Raw genomic sequence first — 15,689 nt, 5'->3', positions numbered from 1 at the left:
CACTAAGCCAGGAGAGAAAAGTGATTTCACATGTAATGTGAAACACGCTGGTGTTCCTGTTTGGGCTTAGTATTAGCATCAGCCTCTATTCTCTGTCCACAGGCATCAATGAGATCTCTGAGGATGTGTACAAGGGTGTGGATGACTCGGAGGAGTCAGACAAGTCGGACTCGAGCGACAGTGAGTACGCCAGTGACGATGAGCAGAAGACCAGCAAGGAGGGCCAAGAGCCCGGCGCCAACGTCATCAAGCCAGAGAAGGATACATCCAAGAAGAAGCCCAAAGCTTCGTCATCGTCAGCCTCTGAGCCTGCTGAGGAGAAGGCGAAGCCCGGGTCAGAGGCGGCAGGGGCGGGGGCAGCCAAAGTGCCGAAATCCGAGCCTGTGCCCAAAACCAGTCCTGAAGACTGCTCGCCCAAAGACAGGCCAGACGCCGAAAAAGACCCGCCCGAGAGGCCCAAAGCAGCACCAGTGTCCCTGTTGGCAATGGACAAGCCTAAACCCTCAGAGGAGGCTCGGCCACCCCCTGCGCTGGATACAGACATGGACTCGGACTCGGAGAGGGAGCTGGTCATCGATCTGGGTGACGAGCAGGGAGGAAGAGAGAGGAAGAGGCGCAGGAGAGACTCGGCCGCTCCCCCCGCAGTCAAAGAGACCAGCACCGCCGCCAAGTCAGATGGTACTTGTGAAAATACTGAACTGACCAACGACCATTTAGGATTTTTCCATACATTTTCAAAAAACAGCTTTTGGTGCGGACCAGAGTCGGCTCGAGGCGTTAGTTCGGTTTGTTTTGTTGTTTTTGTTGATTGTTTTCCGAACTCCGGTGCACACCAAGTGACTGTACCAGAGTCCACCAGGAAATGGGGGTCTGCGGTACGGTTCACATGAACTCCAGTGCGGTTCGTATTAAGTGTGAAAGCTATCCAATATAAAATCAGGAAGTAAATGCTATTGATGACCGGTGACGGATCCATATTTCCGTTAAATAGATAAATAAATTACAATTAAATGTGAAATTATTTTCTAAAACAAAACAAACTAAAACAATCTTAAAAATAGTAACTAGAGGACAGCTATCCTACATGGCAATATACGCTTCAGGATATGCCTGTTATATGCTCTGCAGGCAAAGCTGCAAATTCATCTTGCATTCGTAAACAACAGCAACACGCTCCTTACGTGTTCATGACATGTACGGACCTTGTTTCGCAAGCAAATAATCCCACCTGAGTTTAGACCAGCGAAAACAGGCCAGTAAATCTCTCCATAACATAGAATGATTCATCAAATATGAACGTTACAGTTACCTAGAATCTCTTCTCATCCAAACAGCAAGCGACAATAGTTTTTTTCAAATTTTACATCTGCACCCTTTTCCAATTTTGCATGTTCAAGGTCAGTGACGCCAGTGTCATTTTAAGTCAAGCGGCACTTGTCACCTGGACTATAACTTGGCCCTTAGAATGCAGTAAATGTTCCATGTTAGCCTGTAAACAAGCTGTTGGTAGAGGCAGTTGGGTCACATTTGTCCAAACAAAGCTGCAGAAGAGTCTGCAGCCTCAGTTCATATTTTTGGAAGCTTTTTTACCAGTTTAATCTCTTCTGTTGTTTCCTCTGCAGGTAAAGTCCCCATCATAACTAGTGTGGTCACACCGTCTCAACAGACCGCCCCTGTCTGCTCCTCTCCGGGTCCTAAAGATCTTGCCCAACCATCCGCACCCACTCCTCCCAGCATCCTCTCTTTCCCCGCCGCCCCTCTCTCCTCCTCTACCCCTCTCCCTGGCCCTGCCTCGTCTGCAGCCTCCGCGTCCTCAGCTGCGTCGGTCGCCGCGGTGAAGAAGCAGCGGCCACTGCTGCCGCGGGAGACGGTCCCCGTGGTGCAGCGCGCCGTGGTGTGGAACCCCACTGCCAAGTTCCAGACGTCGTCGCAGAAGTGGCACATGCAGAAGGTGCAGCGGCAGCAGCAGAGTGGGCAGCCACCACAGGTGGCCGGGCAGACGCAAACGCAGACGCGGACGCAAACGCCTCCACAGGTGCTGGTGCAGGTGCAGACACCGCCCCAGCGCAGCCAGCAGCAGCAACAGGTGTTATCCACATCTGCAGCGCAGCAGCCGTCTTCCAGCACGCGTTATCAGACACGACAGGCCGTTAAAGGTACATCTTCCAATATTCACCACCATTCATTAACAATATTCGCCTTATTCCCCTCACGGCCATTTTGAAAACGAAAATGAGGCTTGGCTGGGTAAACCCGACCAGATGCGATTCTCTACTATACGAAGAGTAATGATGGATTGAGAATGGACCACAATTCTTCTGTCCTTGCCCCCTATAACCGCGGTATTAATAGATTATTTTTTGCAACTCACCGTCAGCATCATATTTATTTACTTGACTATTATGAAATGCACCAAACATAGAATGTGTGTGCCAAAATACTTTAGAAGCTCAGAACGTGAGCAACCTTTGAACAGCCTCTGAACGTAAGGAACTCTAATACCTTAAAGTAACAGTATTTAGCAATTTTAGCAATAGTACTTAAGGGTAAGGGTAAGGATTGGCAATCCAACCTTAAAATAACAGCTTAAATGCGCTACAATGACGTTTAATATGGAGAATGGGCTCTGTACTATTGTCATACCAGGGTCTGTAGGCATATTACTGCGTTATGTATGTTTTCCTTAAGACTCCCGGTTACTATTGTCTGCCGAAGTAGCTTATTTGCCGTTTTGTGTTACACGTGCTTGATGTTTGACTGTGTTAGGAAAGTCTTTGACTCAGTAGTTTGTCAAGTAAGGGAATTTCAACTGGTTTCGCCAGGCTAGTTTAAGACGCTAATATCTCGTTAGCAATGTAGCAATTCCTCCAATCTGATGCATCTAACTTAGCTACCTTGACCATGTAGGGGATCTCATTCTTTCTCATGGAGGGAAATGCCCTCACTCTCACACTTGCCCTGTCACTCTCTCTCTTTCTGACTGCAAAAGCATTGTTATTCACAAGATCATCCCGGTTAGAGAAATGTCAACAGGCTTAGCCGCAAACATCTCGTTAGCGATGTAGCAATTCCTACCATCTGTGCATCTAACTTAGCTACCTTGACCATGTAGGGGATCTCATTCTTTCTCATGGAGGGAAATGCCCTCGCTCTCACACTTGCCCTTAGTCTGGGAAGTCCCGCCCCTCTTCTCCGGCCAATTTGATTTAGCCTCTGAAGGGGGTCTGGCAAACTTAGGATAGCAGTTCACTTCAAGATTTCCAGAATCCTTGGAGCCAATCACAAACTGGCTTTTGGCTACCTGGCGCGCCATTGGCGGATTTAAAATAACCACGTCTACCGTAACAAAAGCGAAACTTAAGAGAAAAGCACAGTAAACTATATACTGCTCTCGCGGCTGTCTTGGATGATTTCAAAGGCAAGTTTTCTTTGAAAATAGAACAGAAACCTTCTCTGGAACAATTCATACAGAAAAAAGATGTGTTTGCTTTATTACCGATCGTTGTATAGTATCGTCGGTCTGATTGGTTAAAGGCGTGTCCAATTACGTGAGTGAAGTGGACCTCTATTGAGGAGTTGGCCAGACTAACTGAGCAAATGAAATGCAGTGAAGGGGCGGGGAATTCCCAGACAAACTTGCCCTGTCACTCTCTCTCTCTTTCTGACTGCAACAGCATTGTTATTCACAAGATCATCCCGGTTAGAGAAATGTCAACAGGCTTAGCCGCGAACATCTCGTTAGCGATGTAGCAATTCCTCCCATCTGTTGCATCTAACTTAGCTACCTTGGCCATGGAGGGGATCTCATTCTTTCTCATCTCTCTCTCTTTCTGACTGCAAAAGCATTGTAATTTATAAGATCATCCCGGTTAGAGAAAAAAGATGCCATGAATCATCTGCCATTTTACAAATGTTTTACTTATTCGTTCTAGCAATTCTGACAGTATAACTTGCTGCCATTTGCTAGCTAGCCAAGTAAATAAACATGATGCTGACGGTGAGTTGCAAAAAATAATCTATTAATGCCGCGGTTATAAGGGGCAAGGGCAGAAGATATGTGGTCCATTAAAAATAATCTATTAATGCCGCGATGATAAGGGGCGAAGAGGGGGAAGATAAGTGCTCCATTTTCAGTCCATCATTACTCTTCGTATCGTAGAGAATGATCTCAGGTTGGGTTACCCAGCCAAGCCTCGTTTTCGTTTCAAAATGGCGTCGCGTGGGAATTAGGCGAATTAGGCCGCGTTCACACTAGACTTCTTTTTTTTTTTTAAAGCGCCGCCTTCTGCACCTTTTTTACATGCAACTCTATGGGAAAAAGCAAAAAGGCGCCGCCTTTTAAAAACTTCTAAAAAAGCGCAACCTCCGACGCCTTTTTGAGTTCAATTTTCTCAACTTTTAAGAAAAGCGCCGGGTGACGTCAAGCGCCTATTTGACAGCTGACCTATCAGGATCAAGGAGAGGAGGTAGTCGCGTACCTTCCCTCGTAACCTTCTATCTTAGTTTAACAGACCAAAAACCGTAGACCATCGTATTTGAACCTAGAAGTTTTTAGTTCAACTTTTTTTTGCTTAGATTTTTAGAAAGTTACCGAGAAATAGACACTGTACAATTTAAAAACCACATTATTGTAACTGAAAAATACGTCTAAAAGGATTTGCGAAGTGTCTGAGCTACCTATCTAATGTTAGCATGCTACTAGCCGTTAACGATTAACTGTGTTTTTGCAAAGCATCTGCCCCAACTTTCTTGGGGACATTGACGTGTATCTTGTACATAATCCATCCCCATAAACCGGAGATTTCAAGCGTACAGAAACTCTTCTGAGCAGGCAAGAGTGCCAATATTGGCTAACGAGTTGTAGCCAAATTCCTGGGTGTAGGGCTAAATAGCTTGCTAGCTATTAGCACTAGCTTGCTCAGTAGAGTGCTAAGACACAGCAACTATTCACTAGCCTGGATACCAGCCTGAACTCCGCCCACAAAATTTTTGGTCTGGGAGATTCAGTCTGGACTTGAGCTAGTTGGGAGAGATTCAACGTCTCGGAAAAGTGATCTGACCAATCAAATTGTAAGGGCGGGCTTTATACGTTGATGGACAGATGACCAACCAACGCTTGAGTTGATTAGATAGATAGAATATACATCGAACAAAGATGGCGCCGTCTCGGGAGCTTAGTGGGACATATTTTATATGATTTAAGCTATCTACACGACTTTTTTTATGTCTACATTGACTCGGTTAGTTGTGTATGTGCAACACGAATGTTGCAGAGGATTGTAGGTTTTAACTGAAGCACTCTAGACCATTATTGATAGGTTATGCTAACGCGTAGACAAAAAAAGCATTGAAACAAATGGTAGCTAGCTATAGCCTTGCTGCTAATAAGTACGTGAGCAGGCATATCTCACAGATATTGATAGCGCATTCATTTTGAAAGAGGAACAGAGAAACGCGATCAAGGCATTTGTCGATCGAAAATATGTTTTTGCCGTCCTTCTTACGGGATCCGGTAAAAGTTTTAATGTATCAGATGGTCATACTATGTTGCTCTGATTAGTTGTAGGTATCCAATTGAGCGAAGAGGCATTTTTTTTCTTGGTTCGTTGAAACACGCCCCATAATCACAGCCCAATGGCTCAATATCAGACTCATATTCTGACTAGAATTATGAGTATGACATCGTCAGGCTAACTATTCACGATTGTATCAATTGTATATCTAGGTTTTCTTTGGTGACTGTTGTCGCATTCAACAGCACAACATATCCCGGGCATTTTGAACTGTCTGTGGGTTGTGGCCGTAAACAACTTGCTAGCTATTACTGTTAGCACTGTAGCTTGCTCAAGATAGTTGCTTTGATAATACACAGCCATTACTACGACTGTATCAACGTGCTGCATTTCACTTAACAGGTCAGTCATTCCCTAAATCTTTAGCAATTGAATATTTAGGTTGTCACATTCAACAGCGCAACATATCTCCTAAGGTTTTGAACTTTCTGTGAGTTGTGACCGTATGTAATGACCGTAATGTGATGGCATCAGACACAAATATGGCGGTGCTTAAAAGACGTGACGTCACATAATATCCATGAATTCTGAAGAGCTCAAAAGGCGCTGAAGGCTGCGCTTTTTTCTAAAAAAAAGAAGTCTAGTGTGAACGCCGCTTTACACGTGAACATTGAATTAGATTGGATGTCAACCATGTCGTTTTTACATTTGTACACAATTTAGTTTCCCCTCACCGATCTCCGTCCTGGATGCAGTGTTAGCCAGCCAAGGGCCAGTCTGGGCTGGTGTGAAAGAAAATACCACTTCTTCTGTTCGACTCTTACTCAATGGTTTTGGTTTGTTTCAGCAGTCCAACAGAAGGACTCCCCCCACAGTGTATCCACATCCTCTGTTACCCTGGTGACCACCTCCCCAGTTTCTGTGGCCATAGCGGCAGCAGTGCCCAGCGTCTCCATGAGCAGCTCTTCCTCATCCTCATCTCCTGCTGTCGTGGCAACCGACCTGCACATCCCCACAGCCTCAGCCGATGTGGCGGCCGACATCGCCAAATACACCAACAAGGTAAACAGTCCTCATGATTTTCTCAAACAGATCTTTATTGTCTTATAAAATTAAAATGTACTAAATACAGATACCAGTCCATGATGTTGTGTACACACCAGCACACAGGGCCACTAAAATCAGAGTGCAGAAAAGACCACAAGACTCATAATCTTTTTGCTGCTCAAGAGGCCTATAGTGCAGAGGCCATCACTACAGATGATCACATGGCCTTCTGGCTTAATGGATTATGTGCAGTAAAGATCAGCAGGGTTAAGTGTGGTGGGTTTCCTGTGGTCTACAGTGCTTGTGGTGGGGTTGGCTGCTCTTTACTAAAATCTGTATGGAGTTTGAAATGAGACATCTTAGAGCAGCCACGAACAGTTCTCAGACATCAAAAATAAAAGATGTCCAAAATCAAATGTAAAACTGTGGGTGGGGAGCACAGCCAAAAGAGCTGCATTTTTTGTAAAGGTGTATCTAGAATGTTAGCTGCAGCGGACCTGGGGTTTCTAGCAGCAACTCCAGAGCACAGCTGGCAAGCCAAAGCCAGGCATGTCCTACTGTGCTTACACAGTGGCCCAGTCTGAGACCACATTTACACATAGCCGGGTATTTTCAGAAACGAATATTTCTGCCCCTCCGTTTTCAAAAATAACGCCGTACACACAAGGTCGTTTTCAAAAAGGTTTCTGTTTACATGAACCCGCATATACGCCCCCGAGCGCCATCATAACTATGCCAAACCTGTAGGTTTGCATAAGTAGTCTAATCCATTACATTGGCTATGAGTCCTAGATATTTAAGTGTATTTAATCTGGGCTACTACAATAGGTAGACGAAATGGAATGGAAAACTCGTTGTCCACTGGTGGAAGTGCGGGGGATACCATTGTTAAAGCCAATAGTCACAAACTGGGAAACGGTTGAGATTCCGTTAGGCTATAGGGTTGAAAGAATGCAATCCTGCGTTTGCCTTAACGTAAATGAGCACTACCTTAACAGCATCCATGATCAGTAAGCAAACTAACTGTAAACATAGGACCATCACATGATGTGATGCATTTTTAATCGCATACTGTGACGTTTCAGAAACTAAAACTCCGTTTGACCCAGTACACACGCAAACACAAAAACGGAGTTTTCAGAAATCTCCACTTTGGGCGGAGTTTTTAGAAATTATCGTTTTCCGTGATAATACCTCCGTTTTTGTGTAAATGAAAAGCCAAACCGCATGAAAATATCTGCGTTTTCCCACCGTGTAAACGGGGTCTGACAGCCTAGCCTAGCAGAAGCACTTTGACTTCCATCCCCACTCCTAAGATAACAAGTTAAGGAATGGTAGAGAAAAGAAAGCTGTGGAAACTGCTGCACGCTTCACTACACCAGGAGAAATAAACAGCTGTCAACACCGTTTTGCGTTGTGCTGTGTTGTGTTGTGTTGTGCTGTTCTGTGCTGCGTTGTGCTGTATTGTGTTGTGTTGTGTTGTGCTGTGCTGTGCTTTTCTGTGCTGCGTTGTGCTGTGCTGTGTTGTGCTGTGTTGTGTTGTGTTGTGTTGCGGGGTAAAGGGCATACCACTTACTGTCATGCAAGGTCTGATGTATATTCATTTCAAAGTTCAGCCCCATGATGAAGAGTTGAGACATTTGGTGATGGTTTGAAAATGGATGTGTGCTTACATAACCCAAACAACTATATGTCAACAGATAATGGATGCCATCAAGGGGACCATGTCTGAGATTTACAATGACTTGTCCAAGAGCACCTCGGGCAACACAATAGCAGAGGTGAGTGTTGCTTCAAACTAACGGTAGTGACTGCTAGTGCTCTGATACTTCTGACTATAGGGGATTCACATATACAGCTGCTGAGAGCAACGGACCTTGCCCTGGTAATCTGGCAATAACACGTCAATATTCTGTGAGTAAGTTCAATGTTTAAAACGTTCATACACTGAAACTGTCTCAGCCTCTGTTTAAGTATTTAAGATAGCTCTAGAAATGTTGTAAACAGATCCATGCTATAGCAGCTAAGATATGAGCCACGTGACCTGGTGCTGAGTTTGACCTGGGACTGTAATCTGAGAACTCTCAGCTGATAAGAGGTTAGTCTACTAAATCTCAGGCCAGCCAGTCAGAGAGTACTGGGAGTGCTCCTCTACCCGGGTCCTAAAGATCTTGCCCAACCATCCGCACCCACTCCTCCCAGCATCCTCTCTTTCCCCGCGGCCCCTCTCTCCTCCTCTACCCCTCTCCCTGGCCCTGCCTCGTCTGCAGCCTGTGTCCTCAGCTTGCACAAACAAGGAATTGAACTTGGTAAAGTGGCTTTCCCATAGGCGTTGATTACGGGGGGGACGGGGGGGACATGTCCCCACCACTATTCATAATTTGAATTTTGTCCCCACCACTTTTAAAAATGTTTCAACCAATTGCGACCGAAAAAATCCCCACATACTCAACCGAAATCATCGTGTCTAAATCATGCGATAGGCGCGCACGATGACATCCTCTCAGCATGCACACCTGCCTGGCTGCGTGTGGAGCAAATGAGTTAAAAATACTTTTTTCTTTAAGCCGTTGAAGACGACGCAAGCCTAGTTGTATCTAAGAAATATACCCTGAGGAAAGCACTGACTTATATTTATACTCCTACTTGCGATCTTCACACTTATGGTGACTATTTTTTTTCACTTAAATGTGTTTTACGGACTTCGGAAGTTCAACGTAAGAAAATATCTCCACCTTATCAATGAACACCAGAAAATTGGTTCTTACACAGCCAAAGTGTTCTCAGCTGTGCCGATTGAGGTAGAGATTCTTAAATTTGGATGTGCATACATACACGTAACACGCCCCGCCAGGGCACGCAACCGTAGTGACGTGTGCAGTCAGCCCTAGCCCAACACGGATGAGGCACAGCTCGTCGCTGCCTCTGTCAATCTCTTTCGTCAGTCTAATTTTGTTTTAGGTGTTATTGAATGTCAATTACTCTAGCCTACATTTAATTTGGAAAGCCACCGACTGGTGACAGTGATAAGGTAAGATGTGGCATTGACCTTGCAAAATGTTAGCTTGCCATTCACAGATGAGTTAACGTTCCCTACAGCTAGCCTAGCTAACGCTATGTCTTAAATTGAGACGTTATGATCTGGTAAAATAAGCAAGCTGGTGCTGTTGTCAACATCGAGATTATCTATTTTTTATTGTTTGAATGGGATTTTCAACCCCTGACAATACACTGTAGACTCATATTGTAATGCAACGTTGAATGGATGAATAACATAAGGGTACCCAGCACTTTTCAAACCACTCTCAAGCTTATGGTTATTGTCCCCACCACTTTTAAAAACAAACTGACGCCCTTGGGCTTTCCTGAATCTGGAGGTGTACAGGTCGGTGGGCAGTTTGGCACCGATGATCTTTTCTGCAGGCCTGACTGTCCGTTGGAGTCTATTCTTATCCAGTTTGGTGGTTGATCCAAACCAGACAGTTATTGAAGTGCACAGAACAGACTCGATGACTGCAGTGTAGAACATGATCAGCAGCTCCTGAGGCGCAGGAAGTACATCCTCTGCTGGGCCTTCTTAATGATTGTGTTGATGTTGGGTTCCCACTTCAGGTTCTGGGAAATTGTGGATCCCAGAAACCTGAAGGATTCCAAAGCCAACACAGTACTGTTGAGTATGGTGAGGGGGGGCAGTGCTGGGGGGCTCCTCCTGAAGTCCACAGTCAGTCCCGCACCACAGGGCCAGCTTTTCAACCTCCCGCCTATATGCAGACTCATCATCATCACGGATGAGGCTGTTGACTGATGTGTCGTCTGCAAATTTTAGGAGTTTAACAGATGGGTCTCCTGAGGTGCAGTCGTTTGTGTAGAGTGCGAAGTGCAGTGGAGAGAGCACGCATCCCTGAGGTGTACCAGTGCTGACTGACTGAGTGCTGGATGTTATTTCACCCAGCCTCATCTGCTGCTTCCTGTCTATCCGGAAGTTTGTGATCCACTGACAGGTGGAGGCGGGCACAGTGAGTTTGGTGAGGAAGACTTCTGGGAAGATGGTGTTGATGGCCGAGCGGAAGTCGAAAAAACAGCATCCTTGCATAGGTCCCTAGGGAGTCAAAGTGTTGCAGGAGGTAGTGCAGTCCCATGTTGACTGCATCATCCACCGACCTGTTTGCTCGGAAAGCAAACAGCAGAGGGTCCAGCAGGGGGACTCATCACCAGTCTTTAAAAGGATTTCATGACCACAGACGTCAGGGTGAGGGGTCTGTAGTCATTCAGTGAAAGTGCTCTCTATGGCAGAGGTGGTGTAGACACACACACTCTGATATCACCTCTGCATTTAACCCATCCAGGGAAGTGACACACACAGTGAAGTGAGGTTACACACTAACCCGGAGCAGTGAGCTGCCATTGGCGGCGCCCGGTGAGCAGTGATCGGGGTTAGGTGCCTTGCTCAAGGGCACTCCAGCCGTGGATGTGGGCATGGGAGAGTAGTGGTCCATCCCCCCGCCCACATTTTTCCTACTGGTCGGGGATCGAACTGGCCACCGGTCGGGGATCGAACTGGCCACCGGTCGGGGATCGAACCGGCCACCTTACGGTTTCCGGCCTGAAACCCTAAACAGTAAGCCACGGCTGCCCCCAAAGTCCAGTCCAGTGATGTAGTCTTTCTTAGTGACTGGGATGATGGTGGAGCGTTTGAAGCAGGAGGGGACTTCACACAGCTCCAGAGATCTGTTGAAGTTCTGTGTGAAGATGGGGGCCAGCTGATCAGTGCAGTCTTTCAGACAGGAGGGTGACACACCGTCTTGGCCTGATGCCTTTCTTGTATTCTGTCTGAAAGAGCTGGCACACATCCTCTTCACAGACCGTCAGTGCAGGGGGGGAGTCAGGGGGAGGGGGGGGGGGGTGATAAGAGGGGGTGCAGATGATTGTGTGAAGTCTGAGTTGGAGCGGGTGAGGGGTGTGAATGTGGGGTGATCAAACCTGCAGTAAAACACATTCAGATCGTCAGCAAGTTGAGGGTTCTCCATGGAGTGGGGGGAGGTGTTCCTATAGTTGGTGATGTCCTGCAGGCCTCTCCACACTGACGCAGGTTCGTTACCTGGTTTTCAGCTTTTCAGAGTAGCTTCTCTTTGCTACTCTGATCTCCAGTGTGTTTCTGGCCTGGTTGTACAGGATCCCCACTCCTGAAGGCCTCCTCTTTGGCTTGACGAAGCTGCTTGAGCATTGCTGTGACCCACGGTTTATTGTTATTAAAGATGCAGTACGTTTTGGTGGGTACACACCAAAAACTTCACAAAAGCTGATGTATGACGTCACAGTGTCAGTGAGTTCGTCCAGTGATGTAGATGAGGCCTCAAAAACACTCCAGTCAGTGCAGTCAAAGCAGGCCTGTAGCTTCAGCTTTGACCATTGGTCCATTTCCTCACAGTTTTTACCACAGGCTTTGCAGATTTTAGTTTCTGCCTGTAGCTTGGGAGGAGATGAACCAGGCAGTGATCGGAGAGTCCAAAAGCTGCACGGGGAACAGAGCGGAATGCATTCTTTAGTGTTGTGTAGCAATGGTCGAGTGTGATTTTGTCCCTGGCTTAATATGGTGTCTGAAGCAGCAGCCATTGCTTCCGAGGGAGACGGCACTCCATGGGGATTGGTTGATCCAGTGCCTTATGATACAGTTTTAATTCATGTTTATTGCAACGCCCCCTAACACCCAGACCGATCCCAATGGAGGATGTGAAGACCAAAATTAACATCCCTAAATAAGGAAAAAGCATTGCATTTTCCTGAATAAATACAATTAAAGCTTTTTGTTTGGACCCATATCTAAGCTAAAGTGTTCTAAGCAGGTCTCTGAGGAATATGTTAAACGTATTCTTCACAAACCTTATACACAGGGCCAAAAAGCACTTACAGACATTGTGTGATTCTCCTCAGATCCGGCGGCTGAGGATTGAGATTGAGAAGCTGCAGTGGCTGCATCAACAGGAGCTCTCAGAGATGAAGCACAACCTGGGTAAGCAGAAGGGGTCCGGGACAGACACTCGCTCTGTGGCCATGTGATAACGACCCATGCTGGGCAGATGTGAATGCCAGTGAGCACCAGCAGAACATGGCATCTCCAGTCTGTCCGTCTGTGTCGTATGTGTAGTAACAATATTGTCACTAGCAAGTATTTATGTAATGGTACATTACTTAGGTGTGTGTATTTATGTTCATGTGTGTGTGTGTGTGTGTGTGTGTGTGTGTGTGTGCGCAGAGCTGACAATGGCGGAGATGCGTCAGAGCCTGGAGCAGGAGCGCGAGCGTCTGGTGGCGGAGGTGAAGAAGCAGATGGAGGTGGAGAAGCAGCAGGCCGTGGACGAGACCAAGAAGAAGCAGTGGTGCGCCAACTGCAGGAAGGAGGCCATCTTCTACTGCTGCTGGAACACCAGCTACTGCGACTACCCCTGCCAGCAGGCCCACTGGCCCGAGCACATGAAGTCCTGCACACAGTCAGGTACGGCTGCCCACCAACAGCCCCACACCCTGTCATCTCTCTCCACAGCGAACACCCCCAGGTACACCACCTCCAGCACCCCTTACCGCTGACTACTCAGCCCCCCCAGCATGGGGTTTTTAGGGTGTGTTACTGATTAGTGTGAAGAAATGTTCACCAGTAATAAGCAGGCCGGTTGATTCGAGTGATTTGTATGATTAATAGTCACCTAGCATTGATTGAAAACCTGATTCTTTCAGAAATGAGTTGCGGTTGCATATCTGTTTGTTGTTCAATCACAAATGTTAAGATTTTTAGTTACTTCTCAGAAGCTCAGAAACTGTGTTTAGTGTCTGTCTCCGACCTTACAAACACCTACAATTAGTTTACGAATCAAGAATGACTCTTATGCCAGCACATTGTTGTGGAGATGAGTATTTAGTATTTATTTACAAGCTAGCTATTTGCTGCTATATCCCACCTGCACAACAAATACAGGACAGATGCAATTATTTATCATAATCCCATGATACACCCCAGACAGAGCTATCCCCTCATGATGGTCTGTTTATGTGCTTATTGGCTTCTGCTTGGTCACGTGCAGCCACCGCACCCCAGCAGGAGCCCGAGACAGAGCAGTGCACGGACACCCCTGCAAAGGCGTTGGGGCAGCCGGGCAGCAAACACAACTCCCCTAAAGAGGGGCCGTCGATGGCCACGCAGCCGGACTCGGACCCGGAGAAGAGCAAAGACAGCATGACGGTCAGCCTGGCGTAGCCCACACCGTCTCCTGACTAACAGCACTTAATCCTGTACTGTAAGAAAAGAAGAAAAAAAAGCTACAGTCACTTGTTCACTACAAAAAAAAAATATTTTGATTTGTTTTGTTTGTCTGTCTGTTTTTAACCAAATGTTTGTGTTTTCAACCCGTTCTTCTGGAACCCAAAGGCTGCTTTTCTCGAATCCTCCCATCCTCTGAAGATCGAAAATAGAACTTTGCTTAACCACATTTTTTATCTGGATGGAAATATCTTCACTGTGAATATTGCCACAAAAAGAACATTTCTATTCTTTGTTTTAGTCCTTCTGTACAATCTGTGTTTATCAGCCTTTTTGTGGTGGAAAGAGTAGGATCGTATACCTGGGCATGAACGAGAGTGCATTATTTTTATACTGTAGTCAGCGTACTCTGAAATGACTGTTGAACTTGTCTTTTCTTCATTTCTCCTCTGCATCACGCTTATTTAAGTTAATTTATTATCTGCGTTTACACAAGAATGTTTGCCAAATGAGACAATGTCATGGGAATGCCTAGAGCATACAGTTTAGTTCTTGGGGAAAGAAAAAAAATAACAGAAATTTGGTCCCTCTGAAAACAAGGCCTCATATCATTCCTTTATTTCTATTTGACCTGCTTCTCGCCTTTCATTGGAAGTCGCCATGTCATGTTTTTTTTTTTTTAACATTGGGGTCAATAAACAAAATAGTTTCATAGAAATATTTCACAAATTCTTTAGCAAAATTATAAAAATTCATATGCTTTCTGTCACAGCACCCAAACTGCACCTGCTTGAGGCCCTTTGTCATTCCTCCTCACTATCTGACCCTGTATTTGCACACTGAAGAGGCGGGGACCCATAATCAAGAATGTCACATATGGACCACTGTAGGCCCACGTTTGTGTCTACCAATACCTTGAAGAGTCCTGATTCCATGAATGCTACACAAAATGTACTTTTGATTTAATGAGCAATGCGACTCAGAACACAATGTGACAAACTCCAGGGCTTAGGGTCTTAGTCATAACGATAGCGCGATAAAAAGCCTGCTTATACCGCCTGATCTTTCACAGCTCCTCCTGACAACCTGCTTGAATGATCACCACCAGAGACCGATGGGTAGCCTGTCATATATGACCCAGGAGACTTCCACTACCTGGTTCAGTGGACTGTTAATACTTCTTTTAGTTAATGCTGTTGTTCATCCACAAGCCACAGAGTTCTATTGTTGACTGTATGTGTATATTTTCCTGTGAGGGATTCTCACGGCTGTTTACATACTGTAAATAAAAACGGTTTTGGTGGTCTGAAGTGTGTCTTGTGGCCGATCATTAGAGTTAATTGCAAGCATCTGTAAAAAAAAAGCATCATAATCAGTTTATAACGTGTAATTACAATGAATTGGGGGGGAAATGAAGATACATTTGAACAGATGGCAGGAAAAAGAGCAACATGAACAGGACTGCAATCACTGGGCATGCAGTGGTTTATATGGAAATCCTTTAGGGCCGTTCAGAGAACTCTTGTAGGACTGCTTGTAGTGTTGTATTTGTGAGATATTTTTCTAGATGGCACAGTTGAGGCATATATTTTGGAAACACCTTTAACTCAAGGAAAGAACCCTTGATCATGCCATTGTTTGTGCCATGGTGTATTAATCAGCGCTTTGGGTGAAGGTTTTAAATATGGTCTCAACTTTATATTTGGTCTTAACTGTCAAAAAACTTGAACGGTGATGGACATGCAATGCCAGTTCAAAGCACACAAGGACAATGTTTGCTAACTGTTCAAAACGTACACTGATATGTAGAAACAGCAACTGTTTTTTTTTTCTTTTTTCCCAACTTCAGACCAAGTATACTCCTGTAACACTGCATG

The 15,689-nt window shown here is 45.6% G+C and overlaps 1 protein-coding gene across 5 annotated transcripts in view; it reads left to right on the top strand.

The window, feature by feature from the left end:
* The window catches only part of zmynd8 (zinc finger, MYND-type containing 8), a 31,205-nt gene extending 16,179 nt beyond the window's left edge, over positions 1 to 15,026 (top strand). For 3 of the 5 annotated variants that reach the window (XM_080845722.1, XM_080845720.1, XM_080845724.1), the window contains exons 14-20: positions 103 to 678; positions 1,623 to 2,156; positions 6,361 to 6,575; positions 8,261 to 8,341; positions 12,492 to 12,570; positions 12,814 to 13,053; positions 13,637 to 15,026. In XM_080845722.1, coding sequence (XP_080701848.1) covers positions 103 to 678; positions 1,623 to 2,156; positions 6,361 to 6,575; positions 8,261 to 8,341; positions 12,492 to 12,570; positions 12,814 to 13,053; positions 13,637 to 13,809 — 1,898 coding nt within the window. In that variant the 3' untranslated portion in view covers positions 13,810 to 15,026. Of the gene's footprint in view, positions 1 to 102; positions 679 to 1,622; positions 2,157 to 6,360; positions 6,576 to 8,260; positions 8,342 to 12,491; positions 12,571 to 12,813; positions 13,115 to 13,636 lie in introns of all 5 variants that reach the window. The other 2 variants (XM_080845721.1, XM_080845723.1) reach the window with 2 other exon arrangements.
* The last annotated feature ends 663 nt before the right edge of the window (positions 15,027 to 15,689 follow it).

The sequence above is a fragment of the Sprattus sprattus genome, assembly GCF_963457725.1.
Source record: "Sprattus sprattus genome assembly, chromosome: 10".
In the NCBI taxonomy this organism is placed as follows: domain Eukaryota; kingdom Metazoa; phylum Chordata; class Actinopteri; order Clupeiformes; family Clupeidae; genus Sprattus; species Sprattus sprattus.
Note: the sequence above shows the minus strand (reverse complement) of the source record. Positions and strands in the feature narration are given on the sequence as shown.